We start from the raw sequence: 22,332 nt of genomic DNA on the forward strand, positions 1-22,332 counted from the left end.
ATATATATATATGTCATTTGTCAAATTAATTTCACCACTAAATCAATACTAATTGGAAAACTAAGTGAGTTTTATTAAATTAATTTCATCACTAAATCAATACTAATTGGAAAACTAAGATGCCAAGTGACCAATTTATATTTTACATATGAGTACTATATATATATATATATATATAACACACACACACATTGATATTACACTATGATTAATCATGGTAGTTAACATAAGTAACCTCAAAATCAAAATGGATCAACATTTGTAGAACTAATAAATTTAAAAACTGCAAAAAATAAGAAAAAAAAAGTTGAAAATGACATAAAAAAGATAAAGAAGCATTTAACCATAATAACAAAATCAAAAAATACGTAAATAAAGGGTTAAGTGACTAAACATGACATGACAACACTTACTAAGACAATAACTTAAACGAAATAAGACATGACGAAACAAACCCTAACAAGGAAAGAGTTAACCTACCTCACCCTGTCCCGCTCTATCGCCATTCCTTTCGATAAATTTGTCTTCTTCTTGAATGTAGAAGTGAGTGAGCTACTTCCTCTTCCTCTTGTTCCTCTTGTTCATCATGACATTGATTTTAGGAAAACATAAGCTATCGAAACATGTTGCATCACAATATAAATACTCTTTTTTAACAAATTGTTGTTGTTTAGGATTATAAATGGAAACATTTTGATGCCCTGGTCCAACAAATATCAATTCACCATTCTCCTTGCAACACAAAAACTTAGTATGTGTAATAAAATAATGTTTGCAACATATTGTTGGTACGTTGCAAAGTTTCATTAACCATTTCCAACCATCTACGTCCATGGTCCAAATGTCTAGGTCAAAATTGTCACTACTTGCCATGCCACCGTATAAACTAAGACAATCTTTCACATTAGTCAAACGAAACCACTCATCATTACTACGTATGAAATTTGGTTTTGGAAGTATCTTCAGTTCGTCTGACTTCACATCAAAATATATAATAGTAGAATTTCTACTTACGTTCAAGTCAAATTTACGAAGTTTTCGATGCAAAGACCAATATACACAACCCTCAACATTAACACCTTCAGCCCATTCATATGAACAAAATTTAGTTTCTTGTTCTATAGTAGGAAGAACTTGATTTAATATAGGGAGATTTGTTTGCTTCCTCCAATAATTCCCGTTCGAGCAAACAACATAAAACGAGTTATAAATCAATATAACCTTGCAATCATCTGTAGTAGAATCATAACACAACCCACAAGCACGAGGAAATACATATTTCTTCACATGTGAACATGATGCTAGCTCTTGGCATTGTCTAGTCGATGGATTCCACAAAATAAACTTCTTATAAGCTCTAGGGTTCTTTAATAGTACCAATCCATTATATGAGCATAAGACATTAGCATTTTCGAATCCTTTTAGTGGAAATTCTTTCCCCTCTATTGTAACGTTGGGATATTCTAAGTTTATAAACTTGAATTCATCCCAACTACATCCTTGTGATGACAAGCACTTTACACGTCCTAACGCGTTGGATTGATCAAGAATCGTTTTCTTGAATTCATATGTAGAGATTATAGCATTCCATGACGTAGAAACAGATTGAAAACGTAATAAAGATTTAACGGGAAGTCTAGTAAGAATGCAAACTAGGATATCACATGGAACACTATTAGTGGATTTCTTTTTTGACATTATGTCTAATATCTGATGCGGTTGGAGAAGTGTGGCGTAGAAATATATTGAAAGGGCTTTCTATTAGGGTTTATTTTCGTATAAGTTAATTAATTTATAAAAGGAAAATAATTCTTTTAAGGAAAATAGGATTTTTGAAGAAATTGTTTTAGTGAAGAAAAGGGATTTCTTTTTACCTTTTAGTTAATGATTTGTATTAGGATTCCATATATAGAAATAAAAGTTTAAGTTATATGCAATGACAGAAAATACGTAATTACAACTATTTACAAGTATAATATATTTTTTTAAAGAGACACTTTTCACAAGACGACTGGTCAAACGTCAAGACGACTTTAATTTTAAAAAATTAAATCCACAGGATTAAATTGCTTGATGTGGTGTTATGTTTCAAATTTGATCTTATTTGAAGTATACTTGGGTGTTAAATTGTGTGTTTTATTGTTGAAATTCGAAGATAAATTTATTGATTTTGAAGAAAAAAATCATTCACTTGAACATCATGCCCAAGTGCTGGTGTGAGTTCGATTCTCATTGTCCCTCGAGAGAAAAGAGAGGAAGTTTATTTGAGAGGCTAATTAGGTGTGAGTCATAGTCCAACCAGACATGAAAAGTTTAAAATTAAATTGATTCTAAATATAAATAAATCATTCTTTTTAAAGCAGACTAAAACGGAAGTAGTATCACATAAACAGGAACAACAGTAATAATTTGTTTTACAATAAAACAGAACTTATGCTGGGTGCATCTAAGTCAGTTAGGAGTGAGCTTCTGTGGTTGGGGCTTCAGCAACATATATAGATTCCTCTTATGGTGATTTCTCTTTCTCTGGCAAGAGCTTTGATTTCACTTCCGAAAATGCCCTCATCGTCTTTTTCTTATACGAATAACATCGATCAGAGGCTTGGAAATCATGCACAGTGATAGAACATAGACAAGTAAGAACCAGAAGATCAACACATTGTCATTGGCAGGTCAATTGGTGAGATGATTGATGATGCATTCACACGGGCAAGCAGACATGTCGACAATGACCTGCTCGTTGTTTTGAAGGCAACAAGCAAATCACGTCGTGAGTTGTTTACTAGTAGATTGTATGTGGATTGCTAGTGGTTCAATCCTATGTTTACTCATAAAGATGCAGTATGTACCTTTGTCACCAATGCCAGGGAAATCAGTGAAATTTGTATTCGTAGAATCGCATTTCAGGCATGTTATGTTATGTAAATAGAACACCATCGAACTCTGTTGCGTGTCTGGCCTAGACTTCCAGGCTCACATATGTGCTTTCTAGTTCATCACGATTCCCCTCTTTACTTATCCCACAAACCTGAATTACTCCTCCTGGAACTTCCACACATAACGAATGTGCTAAAAACTTGAACAAGAAAAGAGCGTATGCACTCAGAATGACAACTTCTCCTCGATATAATCATGGACTTAAGTACTCGAGCGTTGTATCAACTAGATCATTTTCTTTGCTTTGATGTAAGGCCAATAGCTCTAGCACCTCATGGATATCTTTTGAGAATGGTTTCGAATTATCACCTGATAGAAATTCTTGAACCAAACTGTTTATCTCAATCAGACTGCAGCCCGGTGTTTTCTTCATGCTTTTACTTCTAATTAACTTCCGCATCCTTGATACTCCATCCCACTTTCCGAGATCTGCATAAATGTTGGCGAGTAGAATGTAGTTCCCTGTATCTTCCGGTTCGAGCTCTAACAGATGTTCCATTGCAATAACTGCTATTTCAAGATTGCGATGAGTTCTGCAAGAACTCAACAGAGAACCCCATATTGCAGAGTCAGGCTTAACCGGCATGGTCTTGATGATTGCAAGAGCTCGTTCAAGACGTCCTGTACGCCCAAGAATATCAACCAAACAACCATAATGCTCTATCCCGGGCTCTATGTTGTAATCGTTTTTCATGGAATCAAAGTACCTCAAACCGTCATCACACAGACCAGCATGCGCACAAGCACATAGAAGACCAACGAAAGTGATCTCATTCGGTTCAACAGCAGACCTCTGCATTTCATGAAACAACTTCAACGCTTCTTGAGCTCTACCATGATTCGCTAGGCCACCAATCATCGTACTCCAGGAGATCACATCTCTTTCAGACATCTGATTAAACAACTGCCAAGCCTCGTTTACACTTCCACATTTCGCGTACATCTCCATCAATGCATTACAAACAGAAGTCTTCCTCAAATACCCATACTTCTCCGCATAGAAATGAATCCACTTCCCTAACTCAAGCGCTCCAAGTTGCGCACAAGCAGGTAAAACTGAAACCAAACTAATCCAATCCGGTTTCACCCCAACCATTTGCATCCTCCTAAAAACATCCAAAGCATCTCCATAACACCCCGTTTTCGTGTACCCCGAAATCATAGCAGTCCAAGAAACAATACTCTTATCCGGCATTACATCAAACAATGCTCTCGCCTTCCTCACTTGACGCAACCTTACATGTCCACAAATTAAACTATTCCACGAAATCACATCTCTATCAGACATTTCATCAAACACCATATGTGCATCTCTCATTCGATCACATTTAACATACATATCCAATAACGAATTCGCTATCACATTACTATAATACAACCCAAATTTCCATACATGAACATGAAATTGTTCACCTACATCAACACGCAAAATTGCACTACATGATCTAATAACAAATGGATAAGTATATTCATCGGGAGAAATTGTACATATCATCATTTGCTTATACACATTGATACATGAAATATATCTTTGTTTATGTGTATAAGCTCTGATTATTGAGTTGTATAAATAGTTATTTGGATCTTCAACTTGTTTGAATAGCAATTTTGCATATTCTATTTCTCCATTTTTGTCACAAATCTCAACCATTTTGGTGACCAAGTAACTACTCTGTGAAAGAGAAAACTTGACAATTTGGGCATGAATTTTCTTCAAAAAAACTGTGCTCTTGCAGTTTTTCAACACAGGTATAAACATATCTTCCAATCCATTGACTGTTAAAAATCCAAATTTCATGTTCATGATTTCTCTACCTGTTTGTGTGTGGCTCAAGAGTAAGAACACTAAAGCATACTAGTTGACTAGCTAGGAGAAAAATTATTGATATATAAAATAAATTTGGTATGTAATTTATAATTTAGAAATCAAATAATATTCATATATAACAAATACATGAATAACTAATTTATGTATTATTAATACTTGCATGAAATAATATATAGATTCATTTATAAATAATCCCTACAAATATACTCATACTCAACGCGTAGACGTCAACAAATCTGGTTAGACAAAGAATAGAGATAAACAAACTTAAAAGGTTAACTTAAGCTTGGTAATTGATAGCTGTTTCGGTCCTAGCTAGCTTCATGATCTAGAAAGTCGATGATTAGTTCGAGAGTGTCAGAGAAAAGAGAAATCGATCCTTCTATATAGTATAAGAGAAATTATATAGTTGAATATAGAATTAGAAAGACCACCATGTTATTATAGGTCTGGATGAAAGGAGAACAAAGGTATTAAGAAAAAGAATTTCCTAAAGATTTAAAACTCCAATCTTAAAGCAACTAGTGAATCTATATTATCGAATGATATGAAAGACAGTCAAAACATTCACACTTTAAATTTATATTATTAATATAGCTTCATTGAATTATATACATCAACTCATTATTATCAGTTTTAACACTTCTATTAAAACACATAACCGTTTATTTATAACATCAATTTTAACTGTAAAAATCGTTCTACAATAACTTATTTGTAATCAACTAACACAAACACGATCCATATATCTTTTTAAATAAAAGTAAAACAGGCAAATTTCTCATATCCATATAATCTAATTATGAAAATATTCATAGAAAAATATGTAAATTTTCTATTCTACATTTGGTGGTGGACATGTTGGCTTGTCATATTTGTAGAAGCAAGTACAAAAAACTTGTCCTTTCTGTTTCTCTACACACTGTGAAGTAACAAAATTATCTCCAAATACAATATGGCAAAGTGATTGACAATGTGGTAATTCTGCATCTGAACAAGCAAAATCAATAACTTCATATGGGCATACAGTTTGAGCATTTGTTGAGAGAACTTGAGTCATTATGAAAATACCTGCAAAATGATATATACAATATGTTATTTTTAACTCAATATTTTCGATATAAAATATGTGTAAACTTCTATTTGAATTTTTGATTTTCAATTCGTTTTTGACAAAGGTTGAAAATCTTGTGGAAAATACTTGATTACGAGAATTCTTATAGCTTGAGGCATGTCAAAGATACTGTTCTTAACTGGTGTAGGTGTCACATACATCAAAATTCAACAAGTTTTTCTAGTGTAAAACTAGAAACCAGAAACTAACAAAGATTCTTAAAAATAAAACTCAACACAATAGAATATTAGAAAGAAGAATTTATCTTGGAAATGAGACAATTTAGTGTTGAAGTGTGATTATTTCATCTAAAAGCTTAAGTTGTTAGAGAGAACATATTCTCAATACCCCTCCCCCTGCGTGCTTTATTTTTTTTCATGGATCAAGCACGTAGAAATTCTTTTTGATATGGGTGGCGATGAGATTCGATCTGAGAGTTGCTATGACACATAGTAAAACGTGACTCTCTCATCTAAAACTTTAAGCTAATAGAGAAAGCACACTTTTATTATTTAATTATATTCTCAAGATAAAAGGACTAATGATTAATTTATGGCTAATAATTGTCATAAAAGTCATTTGTACAATTTAGTAAGTATACCAAATTGAATTTACTTGAAACGTTTTGACAATACTCATTTTTGACCAAAATTAATTGTAGGAGTTACAAGAAGAAAAAGGATTTTCATTCTTTTGAGATATCAAATATATTTTGCCAACAACACAATCTTCAATTAAAATATTCATTCAAGCTCCAAGAAACTTTCAACCAAAACAAAGTAAAATCAAGTCTAGATAAATCATACTACTAATATATAATTCTTACTTAAGTTAAACAACTTCTCAATCCTTATAAACTCTATGCAATTTAAACATTGTTAATATACGTATATGAGTTTATGTCGAATCGATAAAGATAAATATAAGGTATACAAAATTCAAATCATCTACAGAAGTCCTGAAATCCAAAAAAAATAGAAGTTAAATCCAGCCTCCAATCCATCATCGTAAAATTCTAAAAAAAATCAAATTTCGATTGAAATTGTAGGAAAACACACACACATATATATAAATCACAGAAGTAAATAGCAATTATAGGTTTATACGTACCAAAAATATAAGCAATGAGAGAAATGGAACAACGAAAATGTGCACTAATTTTTTCCATTGCAGAAATTTTAGTGACTATAAAAGGTATCAACTTCACTAATCTTTTTATATATGCTAGAATATATAGGAGAATGCACTAATAGAGATAATAATTTATAATAGGAAAATTATTGATGAAAAATCAAAGTTAGATTAGTTTATTAATTACCTTTAATTATTAATTAATATGTAGGATATGGAAAGCAATAAGTTAAAAATATTTTGCTCCCTCCGTTCTATATTAGTTATCATGTTTCACTTTTTTGATAGATAAAATATGTCAACTTGAACTAGCGTTTTAAAATTATATTTTATTAATCAAATTAAAATGAGAAAAGTTGTTACTTGCAATACTTATTATATAGTTTTTAATATTTAAATTTTAAATAGTAAATATTGAGTTGATCTAATCCAATTTAGCTTTAAAAATGAGTTAAATTTATTTTTAGAAAACATGACAACTAATTTGAAACGGAGAATTATTTTTTTCTAATTTAAGAGGGAGTCTAATAATAATAAATCTTTTAAGTATTTTTACAATTTGAATAAGGGTGAGATTGACTTATCCATAATTATGTGTTAGTCTTCTTTTTCTTGCCCCTTTTGTTTTTGGAAAATTGACTTAAAGAGAAGTTAGACTTTTTATATTTTAAATTTTAATTATATATGCCTAAATAGAAATTAATACATAGGGAAAAAGAAAAAAATAATTAAGCATTTTTCACTTTTAATATTAACATTGATAACACATGTTATTGCCTGATGAACTCAGATGAATCAGCACATAGTTATATGTGAATCACATTATGTTAGAAATTGCTTTCGAAAAACCCCAACTCAAATAACACATATTTAAGAACATACAAATAATAGACATAACAAAACCAATTTCTCATCCATATAATCTACGATAACAACACACATCCATATAATCTACAATAACAACATATATATACTCAATGTAATTTTCTCATCTGAGATCTGAAAAAAAGTAAAGTGTACATAGATTTTACCCTTAATTCTTGAAAGTAAAACGATTGTTTCTAAAAGACACCAACTCAGATAACGCATGTCAAAAACTATACAATCTATAGACATAACAAAACCAATTTGTCATTCATATAATCTACTACACTAACATACCCTGAAAAAAGTAAAATATACACAAATTTGTTTTTGAAAGACTTCCAACTCAGATAACACAAATCAAAGAACCTACAAACAATACACATAACAAAACCAGTTTCTCATCCATATAATCTACTACACTAATGTACTTTGAAAAATATAAAATATATACAAATCTGTTTCTAAAAGACTTCTGGCTCAGACAACACATATCAAAGAGCATACAAATAATAAACCTAACAAAACCAATTTCTCATCCATATAATAATCTTATTACTTAAATTTCCATAACAAAGTATGTAATTAATTAATTTCTAATAAATATTTGGTGGTGGACATGGTTTGTCACTCTTGTAGAAGCAAACACAAGTAGCTGCAATTCCTAACTTTTTTAACACACAATGTGCAGTAATATAATTTTCTCCAAATTCCATCTGGCAACGTGATTGACAACCTGGTAATTCTATTTCAGTACAAGGAAAATTAATAACTTCATAAGGACATACAGTTTGAGCATTTGTTGAGAGAACCTGAGTTACGAAAATCGTTGTAAAATGAAACATGACAAGTATTATTTAATGTAGTATATAATATATTACATATCATAACACAATTAGGAATGTATAAGATCGGGACAAAATTACTAGATTCTATCTAACGGAATACACTCAATTATTAGAAGAGAAAATAGTAATTGTAGGTGTATACATACCAAAAATGTAAGCAATGGAACAATGAAAAGATAAACTTAAATTTTCCATTAATGAAGAATTTATTTTTTATTTAGTGAATAAAAAAAATAGTCACTTCACTTATCTTTTTATAATAGAATTTAAGGCGATTGCAGTAATAGAGATATAATTATTTATAATAGGAAAAATCTTGATGAAAATCAGATCTAAATCATGTCATTATTACAAATTAATTAATATGAAGAATATGGAACACTATATCTACTGTTGTACTTTTTATTTCCATTCTTTTGTAGAGGCTAAAAAGGAATTAAACTAAGGCCTCATTTATTGTTTTCATTACTATATATTAAGACATCTAAATCTGAATGTATATCTGATTGATAATGCACATCTGAATATATTTTTGTCACGTAGAACAAATATATGATATATTTATTTATTCAATTCTATACATATTTAAGTGTCTCTTTATACACATCCCAAATTAGAGGAGATGAATATCAGTTAATACCAAGTTTACAACCTACATCATATAACTAGTGATATTACACACACTAAGATTACTTAGAAAGTGGATTTGCTACTTTAAAATAACTTCAATTCTTGTATTGTGAAAAAGAACATTTCACTCTCTTTTCATCTAATGATCCTTCAATGTTTTAAAGCTTGAGTACAAAATTAGATAACAAGATACATATAAACACATTACATAACTTTGACAAACATATCAAATTTATCCAATGTACATAGCAATTTCAATACTATATCTTATAAATCTCAAGGCATGTAAATATCAAACTCGCACGGGGATAATCCGTGGTTCAACGTAGAGGTACTTAAAAAGAAGAAGTGCATCGTTCTATTGGCAGCCTCAGCAGGGCATGGATAGAGGCGGAGCCAGGATTTGAACTTTATGGGTTCTAGTTCCAGCTGAACTCGTACATCGGCTTCTAGCTTCGCCCCTAGACTGCAGTATTTGATGGCATTCATCAGTGTGTAAATCATCTCAACCTTTTGATCTTGCTAGTGGCTTCTGTTATATTTTGGCCCCATGGGGAGTTTTCTAGGTTTAATAATCTTGTGAGTTGTTGAGAAGCCTCATGAAATTTATCTTCCGTGATACATGTCTCCGTCTTGAGAGCGAAAATAACGTCATTGACATCTTCGTCCAGCTGAAGGTGGAAGAGGTGAGGAAATACCTGGAGAAACACACACAATGTGATTCAGATAAAGCATCTTAAGTCATGTGAGCTTAAGCTAATTTCATCTAATGGCGCGACTGCTAAATAGAGCATTATCGATGATCTGTTATCAAATAGAAAGCACCAACATATGGAAGTTGGCCAACAGATAATCAGACTAAATATGTTGTGATGGGTGTGTGCTGGATCCTCCGAAAGAACTATATTTTTTGGAGGATCCGACATGGGTGCGGCAACATTTTTCAAAAGTCCGAGCAACATAGTTATTAGGTAGCTAAGCAAATTCAAATTCATATGATATGGCAACTAAAAGTTATGCAAATATTTAATTCTCACCGACTTCAATTTGGAGTAAATCGAATCCTTGATGGCTTGTGACCTTGTTACCAAATTTATGACAAATAAACCTTGATCAGAAAGAGAATCTTTTGCTGCCACAAGGAAAGACTCTTCAACAAAGTCCGCAGCAGGACAACTTAAACCAGAACTGCGAACAAGAGAAAAAGTTCCAACAATTAGCTACTGAAGTTGGTGATATAGCGAAAAAGACGTATATAAGAAGAAATATATAGTGAATAGGCCATATACCTCGAGTCTGAAGAGTCCACATCAACAATGAGCATGTCGATTTTTTCTGTGTTTTTAAGTGGTGCACTAGACGGGATGGAATTACCATTGGAAGAAGGGACCTTTGCCTCAGAAACATCATTTTCATAACCATTGGTAACTGCATGAGCTGCATCCTTGACATACTTCAAACCATCAGTCACATGTACCTGAAACACCAAAGACATTAATAAAAGATAGACAGTTATAAGGTTTCCCAAGCATCTGATTTCTGAGTTACACTTCTTATATTATTTATAAGAGATACGGGTGACCCAATGCAACATATGGTTTTTTTAAAATCACATTTTTTATTATTAAACCTCTAAATAAGCTATTGTATTCACCTAGGAATTTTTATTCATAAGAAAGTTGCCACCAAGAATAGTCAAACATCGATTGAAAATCTTGGGTGATCTTGAATGAATGTTGTATCTTGCATCGCATTTAGTTTTCTTTTCTTTTTTTTAATAAGGTTTACACTTTGAGCCGAGGGTCTATCAGAAATAGTCTGTAAACCCAGATCCCTCTTATAGGGATAAGGTCTGTATGCACCCCACCCTCCCCAGACCCCACTTATAGGATCACACTGGGTATGTTGTTGATACTGTCTACAATTGCATTTAGTTATTAACTTATTAATGAGGAATAAGCAAGAGAGAGGGAGGGAGGGGGGGAGGAGGAGGAGAAGGAACGGAAGTAAGAAAAGGTGGAGTGAAGACTGTAAATTACCTTTAATCGTTCATCATCTCTAAAATCAAAATAGTCTCTAGCAAGATCTACAACCACAGGATCCAACTCCAAAACCTGTGAATATCATTATGAACCAGTTTGGCAAGGTAAGAAATAATAATTTAAAGGTGGCACATTTAGGTAGCCATAATTTACCTCAATCTCTGCAAAACTCAGGTGCTTACATAGAAACATGGGAAGCAATCCTGCTCCAAGACCAATTACTACTGATCTCACCTGAAAAAAGCGACAATTGCAGCTTTAGCTAAAGCATCACCTGTACTTCCCAAGATGGACTAGAAGCTTCACATAAGTTAGTATAAAATTACTGAAGCGATATTCTAGTTCATAGATGTTGTGTTCTTCTCAATATGGATAAATATGTGGGTGGGTGGATGACTATGCATTTTTGTGCGTTAAGGACAGATTTTAGAACTCTATTACGGTATTCTTATGGTTCTTTATTCTAACTTCGCTTTGCAATAATCGTAATGGAAAACGGCAGGATGTGCAGTCTTAGCACAATAAATTTGCTCAGTGGCCATTTAGGTTAGTGTGGTTCTGATTTCATATGTTGTTTATGTTATGTTTCATCAGCAACCAGTTAATTAGTACTCTGTACTCTAGTATGATAGAGTGCTGCTTAACCTAACGTTCTGTCGAGTTGTTTTTACACAATGTGTTAGAGATGTTTTGGTTAGTATAAATGACAAAATTCGTATATGCAAGTTTTCTTTTTAGAAAAAAAGATACAAGTTGACTTCTTACCGTGCCTCCCGTAGATGCCAAACCATCCAAATGAGAAGATATCAATGTAAAACCAGAGATGATTCCAGTATGATATGAACTGGCCAAATAACTGTGGTCAACTTTCAAATCGCTGCTCAATCCTGCAAAAGAATTAATTTAATTGCACATCATACTGACTCAAAGTTAGAATTGATGTCTTCAAATAAATGTCATAAGTACATTCAAATGGCTTCAGTTCTCCTTTCCACTATTCGAAACATATCATATAAATTAGAAATAGGGCAAGGTTTAATGAAAAAAAGAGGGCTTAACAGTATGAAGGATCGTATAGCTACCATCAGATGACGAGACATTAGACCCAGATTTTTTCTGATTTCCTTTCTTGGATTTTGAAGATGACTGGCCTGTCTTCTGATTAATATCAGCTACAGACTTCGGTGATCCTTCTTTTGATAGCACAGCCTCAGATTGAACTAAACTCTCCGTTCTTTGGAAAGTAAGGCGACGAAATATCACATCATCAGACGCAAAGAGGCGGCTAATATTGTCATCAACTTTCTCATAGATCACATCATCTACAATTATTGGACCAGTCAAGGGAGATGTGATCTACAAAAGACAATGTAATAGGTAAAATAGGTTACAAACTAAGGTGAAAAACTTTTTATAAAGGCAAAACCATTTAAACAATATAAAATGTTATGCACCTATTAAGATAAATTCAAAATCATAGCTATTCAACTTATTGCAAAGAAAAAAAGAGTAAAATGACAGATAAAAGAAATGGGTGGGCAATAAGAACAATCATACGAATGCTATTACGTAATGATAATTGATTTAAAGAATTTTCACTGACCTCTTGAACAATCTTTCGCTGCTTGATTCCATCACTTGCAGCCATAAAACTGAGAGAAGTACAAAAACCTACTGTAACTAAACTTCCCAATATTAGAAACACATTTGTTGCTATATGAGTATTGAACTTATTGCTATGTAGGCAAAGTTATTATTCAAACCATTTGAGAAGCACTAAAACAGCATTGGATATTACTTGATAACAGTGCTGGTGGGGGGTAACTGGTACACAGTGAAATAATCGAGGGAGCGTTCCAGCTAACCCATTGACCAACATTTATAAAAAAAAAAAAAAGGGATCTAAAACAGTGTTGGACATTATGATGGAGACACTAAAGACGTACATTTACAGCTTGAAAGAATTGACTATATATTAAGAGTTTTGGGAGTGCAAACTACGCTAGGAACTAGTTGAATTAATCGATCAGACAATAGGAACCAGTTGAATTGATTGATAAGACAATAGACCACTTTCTACCCATTCAGCTCTATATATTTGGGTAGCCATATTTTGGTAATGGATAATGAAGGAACTATCCACAAGTTAAATTCAAGAACTTCCCTTAAAATTGATAACCTATGTTATATCAATTAAGGTAGATGGCTAAAGCTAAAGGTAAATTATGAGAAGTAAACTTACGGTATCTGAGCTTCATCGTCAAAATCTCCCGGCGCCAATTGCATTATCAGAGGAGAGAGATCTTTCTGGATTAAAAAAAAAGGAATATGCAACTAAGTTGATAGGAAACCACTATTTTCATCAACTGATGACACAACACAATATATCAACAAAATCTAGCAAAAGTCACCTGAATGTCATCCATATTGGCATCTGAATGGCTAGAATCCAACAAAATCTAAGAACACAATTGACAATCCACTCCATCAAAGTTTTACAAAGATAACAAAATAGTAAAACAAGTGCATTTTAATGAATGAGTACCATTATTAAACGAGCAGCCTTAGAGCTTTCTACAACTGCCCATTGTCCTTCTTCTGAAGAGAACAGCCACTCATGAGCTCGAGTCTGAAATCTAAATATCAGTTAAATTCCTATACGCCTCAAAAAAAAAACTAATGAACTATGATCTAAGGACATAGAGTCACAAAACATAACATCAAATTAGGTCGACAGTCCAAATTTTCTTTTTTCATTTCCAATTAACATGACTTTTTTTAAAATTTCCATTTAACACGACTTTCCCACACTATTGGCGGCGCAAACAACTATGTTAGGCAAACAACAAGGACATGATTAGTAAGAAATGAAAATTACCTACAACATGAAACTGTTCATAAACAGACAAAAAGAGGGCAACAATTTACTTACTGAAATACAAATTATAACATACAAATCCATAGGCCAAAGGGAATATTATAAAACAACACAAAATTATGTCATCTTCCCATACCGGAAATATCATCATCCATCTACAGAGAGGTTCTCAATGACTCAATGTTGTACTTGTCAGAAAATTAAATAGACGAAAATCCAAAAAGTAATATCTGTTCCATCTCTTTATCCAACAGTGTGCATAGTTGATAGTACCAATTTCTGACTCATTAAAAATGGAACCATGTTAAATAAGGTTATTGACGTTGAATCTAAAGGGAGTCTTAATCTTTTCTTAGTAGATGAAACACCAGTTACCAGAAGAAAAAGAGAACTCCAAAAGAGGGTCAGCTTAAACATTGGAAAAATATAATAATTTAACAAGCAACTTGATGAAAGTGGAGGAAACAAACCTTTGGTACAAGAAACACAGCACATTGATATGCAAAAGGTCCAAAGTCCTTTTGGGCATCAAGAAGCACAGCTCTGTAACAGAAAAGGGAAACCCCAGGTTCACCTAAACTAAGCTGAACTCTACGACTTGGACATAGCTCTGCCAGATTTCCCTCAACTCCGATTTTCAAGTCTTCTAGTGCATACGTTATATCAGAACCACTGGAATAATCTGCACGTATTTTATTTTCATCTTCAAGTGCTTGAAAGAGTCCATGAACCTGTAAAGTAGAAAGAATAGCATCCCAAGATCTCATCACGATTCACGTGTATGTATAAGCATTCTTAGTGAGCCAGCAATTGAAAATACCATATGGGATGAAAGCCTTTACCTGGTTCTTTAGACCACCAAAGGACGACTGATCAACAGTTGACGATATTTGGCACAAAGCAGGAGAATTTTCTTTCTCGGCTACCACCATAAAAGTCTGTAGGCTTGACCTGTCAGATGGTTTCAGAGCAATGGGATGAATCCCCATCTTCCACCCATACCGAAACTTTGGGAAGAGTAAACCTTACAAGAGAAGGATTAAGCAATAGAATGGTCATTCTTGAACAATGTATAACAGTAACGGGTATAGGTTGAATCATAAGGAGCCAAAACGCATAAATATGCCAGGAGAGATTTTGATTACCTAATACATGAGATTCTGCCAAAGTGAGGCAAATAAATCTCCCCCCGACTTTTAGCAATCTTTTAACCTGGTCAGTTTCAGGACATTTAGGCATGAGTCAGAACACAGCGGACTTGATCATTTGCCTAATAAAAACGATAATATTTTGAGAGCATACATCAAATGAGTGTAATGATTAAAAATGAGAATCAAGTTTATTTTTAGAACACCTCAGACAAATACTGAGTTCCTAACTTTGATCCAAGCTCAGGCTCCATTAAAGCATCCAATCCTCCCTTGTCGAGAATGGCACCAAAGCTCTCCTTGGCAAACTAAATCATAACAAAAATAGTTTAGAGGAGAATATAGTCCAAAAGAAAAAACTATTAAACATGAGAAACATCTTGCAAATTAAGAAGCATCCTTGACAAACAGCCAACAAGTAAGCAACATTGCACCAGAAACAGGACATGGCAGGTTATTTATGTCCCCAAGTACTACCGTTCTTTTTTTTTCATTCTTTTTTATTGGTTTCTTTTGATAAGTGGGAACATTCATCCTCTCTTGAAAATGTATTCACAATTTTTGTCCCATCAAATGCTTAAATTTCTGCCCCACCAACATTTACAGGAAAGCTAAAATTTGTCACTAAATGGTACCTTTTTCTTTCATCTACTGCTTAAAGATAACATCTTTTCTCTTCGTACCATCTTAGTGACAGATTTACACTTCATGTTATAATGCATTACTAATTTACTATTACCTGTTTTTTTAAAAATGACAATTTTTGACCTCTTGACAGCAGAAAATGCATGATATACAATATACATTCTATTGTATTAAAAACTATACTTTTTATATCCCATTTATGTGCCACCATTTGACTGTTAATTCAAAACTAGTTTTGGACCTTTTCAGTTTTTGTAAATTGAAAACCTGAGTTCCGATATCTCTTTAAAAAGGTAAGCTTTTTCAAGATTCAACTCAAATAAACCTTCTAACAAAAGCTCAAAAACTGAATTTGCAAACTCAAAAGTTCCAAAACTTCAAAGCAGCCTATCTAGTTCTATAGAGAAAACTAACCATCCAAATTCAAAAATAAAAAATTCAATCTTTTAATTTTGTGAAAGCTATCAAATAACATTACCAAAAGGCATCAAACTTCTTAGCATGTACCAAAATAACAAACAACAACAATAACGCCTCAGTCTCAAACAAGTTAGGATCGGCTATTTGAATCCTCACTGAACATGTTACTCAGATATAAACTCATAACAATTATGCCTTAGTTGCTATAACACTGTATGAATCCTCACCGACCATGTTCTACAACAACAATTATAACAAGATATTTTGGATTTAGACCCCCTATTCTATTGAGCTGCTATTAACCATTTCCAATATAACATAACAATCTACCTGCATATTCGTCATGTCCATGACGCGCCATTTCATAACAGGTCTAGACCGAATATTTCTTCTCAACATATCCGAAATAACAACTTTAGAGAAATCAACATTAGTAATATTACAAAACCCCTCATCATAGAGATACTCAGAGAGCTTCGAATTGCCACAACCCGGAACAAGAATTTGCAGTTCTTTTGCAGAAACGGCATCGTTTGATGATGGAATTGTGAGATTAGAGAGAAGTGGTTCTTTGAGCTGAGACCACTCTGCGTACCATTCAAAAGCATCATCTGAACCTCTGATAGTGAAAAAACTGTCCCAATTCTCTTTGCTTGTGAAATCTCCCAATGTTTTCAGCAATTCTTCTTGATTTTGGACCTTTTTTTGCTGCTTTTTCCCCATTTTGCTGAGAAATGTGTTAGAAAAAATGCTAGATTTTGAGGTTTTTTTTTTTTAGGGTTTAAGGTGTTTTGGGGAAGAAGAAGAAAGAAATATGAGGGTATTTTAGACATATGTATCCTAGTTGGCGGTCTACGTGTATTTTAGATATATGTGTCTTATCGTTATCTTACGGGGCTTCTAATAGGTTTTTACGTTATATTATATACGATGTATGTATTTACTTGTTAAACTTTATATAAATTACGTGTCTATTTATATATACTCAAAATTGAAGGATATAGATGTTCGTTAAAATCAAGTTAAATAATATATTTATGTATTATATGTCTTTATTTTTTACATATGAGAGATATAGGAAAAAAGCATTTTATGTCGTTTAATTTAATTTGTAAGTGATTATAAAATATCATTTTTCACTTGGGGATTTGGCGACGTAAGAAAATAATGTAATTGTTTGATAGACAATAATTTAATCATAACTAGCAACTAAAGATTTTAACTTGTCTATATTATTTTGTGTGGATATCTGATGTTAATATGATACATATATTTATAAGTATTTAGATAATTATTCTGTAAATTAGGGTGTTTAATTTATATAGTGAAAGATGAATTGAATTGCTTAGATGTTTATACTTGAACTTTTGTGAAAATTTCATTTTATTTTGAAAGCTCATAACATTGATTTTGATAAATTCTAATGTAATTCTTCATTTCCCTAAATAATGCCTACAAATTTGTTGAATATAAACTTCGTTACAAACAAATTTGTTTTTGTTCTTTCATCTAAAAGGGGAAAAAACATTAAATTTATTTTGAATTTACAAATCTGGTCAAGATGTAATTACTTTCAACTTCCCAACTTCCAAGTATACATAAGTATAAAACTTCAACTTCTCTAATTGAAAATAAAATAAAATTTCAAATACATTTTGAAATAAGTTTTTCTATGAAGAAAATTTTACTTTTCGTGTTTTTATTTTCATTCACTCTCCATAAAGTTACAAGTTTCTCACAAAGAACATATCATGTGTATATTGCTAGTGCTCTCCCGGAGAATCCAAGTGCAAAATTGAATTTTCACTGTCAATCTAAGGATGATGATCTTGGAAATCACGAACTTCTTCCGGGACAAAATTGGAGTTTCAAATTTCATGAGAATTTTATTAGATCTACTCTTTTTTATTGTGACTTTGAGTGGGATGGAAAACAGAAAACTTTTAATGTATTTGATGATTCAATTACATGTATTAAACAAGCAAAAGGTGATCAAACTGATACATGTTATTGGTTGGTAAAATCAGATGGGTTCTACTTAGCCTATAAGGTTAATCCACCATCATGGGCTTTGACCAAATACTATGATTGGTGATAATATTTGTAATCTTTAATCATTTTTGTTCGGTAATATAACGATGTTGTTTGTTTGAATGTCTTTTAGTTGTCATAAAAAAATATTGTTAAAGGGTCAAAAATGTCCTTAAACTATGGGGAAAAGGGTCAAAAATGCCCTTAAACTATGTGAAAGGAACAAAAATGCCCTTCGTTTATAGTTTAGCTAAAAAATGCCCTTAAACTATGTGAAAGGAACAAAAATGCCCTTCGTTTATAGTTTAGCTAAAAAATGCCCTTAAACTATGTGAAAGGAACAAAAATGCCCTTCGTTTATAGTTTAGCTAAAAAATGCCCTTAAACTATGTGAAAGGAACAAAAATGCCCTTCGTTTATAGTTTAGCTAAAAAATGCCCTTAAACTATGTGAAAGGAACAAAAATGCCCTTCGTTTATAGTTTAGCTAAAAAATGCCCTTAAACTATGTGAAAGGAACAAAAATGCCCTTCGTTTATAGTTTAGCTAAAAAATGCCCTTAAACTATGTGAAAGGAACAAAAATGCCCTTCGTTTATAGTTTAGCTAAAAAATGCCCTTAAACTATGTGAAAGGAACAAAAATGCCCTTCGTTTATAGTTTAGCTAAAAAATGCCCTTAAACTATGTGAAAGGAACAAAAATGCCCTCCGTTTATAGTTTGACTCAAAAATGCCCTTACCGTCAATACTTTGGTTCAAAAATGCCCTTAAACTATGCGAAAGGAACAAAAATACCCTCCGCTTGTAGTTTGATCCAAAAATGTCCTTGTCGTCAATACTTTGGTCCAAAAATACCCTTATTGTTATTTAATTGGTCAGACTCATTTTCCAAATAAATATATTATTATTTTCTTTTTGACACATTCTTTTTCAATGAATGTTTTTTTAAAATTAGCAAATGTTTATCTTACTTCAATATAGAAAAAAATAAAAAATGAAAATATTTCTTATTTTATTATCATTATTTTTTATCGTTATATAAATATAAATTAATGATGGATATACCATGGTAGTATATATATATGACATATATTATTTGTCGAAAGGGTACATGAAGTTATTCTATTTTAATTGATAAAATGAGATTAAGAAGAAAAAAAATATTTCCTACACTTTTATTTGTTAAAGTGATTTTAAAAGAAAGAAAACAACAATAGTGTTCTTTAATAATATTTTAATCAGGAAAAATATGTGTTTAAAAAGAAAAAAAACAATATATTTATTCAGAAAAGGGCATTTTTGACCCATTTTTTTTAACTATAGGGGCATTTCTGGACCAAAGTATTGACTGCAAGGGCATTTTTGAGCCAAAGTATTGACGGTAAGGGCATTTTTGAGCCAAACTATAAACGGAGGGCATATTTATTCCTTTCACATAGTATAAGGGCATTTTTGACCCTTTTCCCTAAAGAATATGTATCGCTATAACATAATATAAAAAACTGATTCTAAAAAAGTAACTATTATAGAAGATTATTGTTATATAAAAAGGTCATAAGCGATTGTATTGACAAAAATTTTAAAAAAAATCTGTATCTATAATTCGTCTAATCAAGTTTTTAAATGTTAAAAGCATTTATGTTTTTTTTTTAAAATATTATAGAGAATGAAGATATTTAACCAGACTTTTGGTATAGAAAAAAATATTTTTGACTAATAGAAGTTGACTTTTAACCTGAAGCTTGAAAAACGATTTCTCCCCAAAATTAATGCTTCTAGTATTTCATGTCTAAAAATATACTCCCTCAGTTCATTTTTACTTTTCACTATTTGGCGTGGTACATTCATTAAAAAAATAATTATTGATATAAGATTTTATCAAATTATCCCCTATTAAATGATGTTTAGTATTATCATGAAAAATGATTTGAAGAATAAGTATTTAATGTTGAAAATAAAACATGAAATTTTTTTTGTCTTTTCTTGATATTTCAAAAGTGAAAAGTAAAAATAAAAAATTTATTTTAGGATAAAGTAACACGTAAAAGTGAACGGAGTATTTGTCAAATTATAATTAGTTATAACTTCCCTTTTTCGCAATCTGACACTTAAAATATTTTTCTAAAAACATTGGCCAAACACATATTACTAATAAAAGTATTTCTGAAATGATTTAACCAAACACAAACTACTAATTTCCTAAAAAAGAAATATTTTTAATAAGAAATACTTCTCAAAATAAACTAATTTCGCTAGCTTGACCAAACAGAGTACTAATTATTGCTTTTATTTTCATGAGAATAAGAGAACAAGTTACAAGGGGTACATATAAGATATTACATTTATGATATATATAAAAAAATCACAATGTTTATCACATATGTTATGAATTAATATTAACTTCACATAGAACTTAAAACAAAATCTATGTTTCAAATATTTCAATTCCAATCAATTAGACATTCCATTGTAGGTAACAATTCTTGCATCTCACCCTTCTTGATTCTTTGAAGCTCTTTAGCAACATCAATCATATTTGGCCTATTTTCTCCAATTTTTTGAGCACATCTCAAAGCCAAATTCAATAATCCCTGCAACTTCTTTTGTTCCTCTTGCAAAATCTTGGAATCAATAATATTATCCTCCAATTTATTATTTTTAACACATATTTTTGCATAATTTTCCAAAGAAATCAAACCATAATCTTCACTATAATATTTTCCCTCATGATTTACCCTAATTTCTCTCCCACTCAACAACACAAGTAAAAATAAGCCAAAACTAAAAACATCTGATTTTAATGTAACTTTACTCGACCACACATACTCAGGATCTAAATAACCAATTGTCCCTATTAAATCATCTTGAACTTGTACTTTACCAATAGGAAGTGGTATACAACATTCAAAATTATACAATTTTACAACCCCATTTTGGTCCAAAATCACATTATGTGAAGTTAAATTCCTATGAATAATTGGTCTTGGAAATTCAATATGAAGATATAGAATCACACTTGCAATATCTATAGCAATATTCATTCTTTTTTCCCATGTCAAAAATTGAATACAATTGAAAAGATAATCAAATTGTGAATATTCATAAATTAAAGCTACCCTTTCAAACTCTAAACAATATCCTATAATTTTAAGGACATTTTTGTGGTAACTCATTTCACTAGATATTACTATATCACGTATGACATGATCGTGCTGACGTTTCATGTTCTTTTTTCCATCGTATTTTTTTACTAGAACTTTTTTTTCATTGAAATTACCTTTGTATAAGTAGGGGCCAACATTTTCTTGAAATCCATTTGTTGAATTGATGATTTCTTCTGCAGTGAAACTTCTTAGGGGGACTTTATGGTGGCCATTTTTGCAAAATGAAAGTTGTTCTTCTAGTAATGAACTTCCATTTGTGAGGTAATTTTGATATTTTTCTTTTTCTTCTTTTTTGTTTTCATTTTTTTGAAGAAAAGAAGGAAATTTTTTGCCTAGATTTTTCATGGAGATGAAGAGAATGAAGATTTTAAAAAAAAATTGTGATAAATTGATGGATATTGAAATTATTATTTTTTAATATATAAAAAAGAGAATTTGGTCAAAGATGAAAACGTGTGAAAGTTTAGTTTGAATTATTGATGGTTTGCATGTTCACATTGACTCAAATATTCCATTTGCTAAATGACGCGTTTTAATGGTGTATAGGTTTCGGTTCCATAGAATTCACTAATTTCGATTCAATATTTATATTTATTTCAAAAAAATTAATAACATACATATTTAATATATTTAGAATTTAATAAGCAAAAAGA

The 22,332-nt window shown here is 31.5% G+C and overlaps 3 protein-coding genes across 3 annotated transcripts; all 3 read right to left on the reverse strand.

The window, feature by feature from the left end:
* Nucleotides 1-2,346: 2,346 nt before the first annotated feature.
* LOC102580133 (pentatricopeptide repeat-containing protein At2g20540-like) lies at nucleotides 2,347-4,791 on the reverse strand. The gene has a single exon (XM_006360879.2). It carries the CDS (start codon nucleotides 4,739-4,741, stop codon nucleotides 3,131-3,133), a length of 1,611 nt encoding a protein of 536 aa, XP_006360941.1. The 5' UTR covers nucleotides 4,742-4,791; the 3' UTR covers nucleotides 2,347-3,130.
* Nucleotides 4,792-9,534: 4,743 nt separating this feature from the next.
* On the reverse strand, nucleotides 9,535-17,300 carry LOC102580466 (methyltransferase-like protein 13). Its single transcript, XM_015315071.1, has 16 exons — nucleotides 16,816-17,300; nucleotides 15,627-15,728; nucleotides 15,418-15,484; nucleotides 15,115-15,296; nucleotides 14,743-15,003; nucleotides 13,940-14,023; nucleotides 13,806-13,853; nucleotides 13,637-13,701; nucleotides 12,998-13,046; nucleotides 12,477-12,750; nucleotides 12,160-12,281; nucleotides 11,548-11,628; nucleotides 11,392-11,466; nucleotides 10,642-10,829; nucleotides 10,390-10,540; nucleotides 9,535-10,050 (listed from the first exon to the last, which is right to left on the reverse strand). Exons 1-16 carry the CDS (start codon nucleotides 17,206-17,208, stop codon nucleotides 9,853-9,855), a joined length of 2,340 nt encoding a protein of 779 aa, XP_015170557.1. The 5' UTR covers nucleotides 17,209-17,300; the 3' UTR covers nucleotides 9,535-9,852.
* A 3,487-nt stretch (nucleotides 17,301-20,787) lies between these two features.
* Nucleotides 20,788-22,014, reverse strand: LOC102580811 (non-functional pseudokinase ZED1-like). The gene has a single exon (XM_015315061.1). It carries the CDS (start codon nucleotides 21,737-21,739, stop codon nucleotides 20,957-20,959), a length of 783 nt encoding a protein of 260 aa, XP_015170547.1. The 5' UTR covers nucleotides 21,740-22,014; the 3' UTR covers nucleotides 20,788-20,956.
* Between the last annotated feature and the right edge of the window lie 318 nt (nucleotides 22,015-22,332).

Source organism: Solanum tuberosum, unplaced genomic scaffold (assembly GCF_000226075.1).
Source record: "Solanum tuberosum cultivar DM 1-3 516 R44 unplaced genomic scaffold, SolTub_3.0 scf00339, whole genome shotgun sequence".
Lineage (NCBI taxonomy): Eukaryota > Viridiplantae > Streptophyta > Magnoliopsida > Solanales > Solanaceae > Solanum > Solanum tuberosum.

Excerpts from the sequence above, each read along its gene's own strand:
- LOC102580133 (XM_006360879.2), bottom strand. The coding sequence starts at position 4,741 with ATGAACATGAAATTTGGATTTTTAACAGTCAATGGATTGGAAGATATG.
- LOC102580466 (XM_015315071.1), bottom strand. The coding sequence starts at position 17,208 with ATGGGGAAAAAGCAGCAAAAAAAGGTCCAAAATCAAGAAGAATTGCTG. Across the intron at positions 12,282-12,476 it reads TAATGTCTCGTCATCTGATG|GATTGAGCAGCGATTTGAAA; the intron begins GTAGCTATACGA and ends ATTCTTTTGCAG. Across the intron at positions 11,467-11,547 it reads TGAGTTTTGCAGAGATTGAG|GTTTTGGAGTTGGATCCTGT; the intron begins GTAAATTATGGC and ends TGATATTCACAG.
- LOC102580811 (XM_015315061.1), bottom strand. The coding sequence starts at position 21,739 with ATGAAACGTCAGCACGATCATGTCATACGTGATATAGTAATATCTAGT.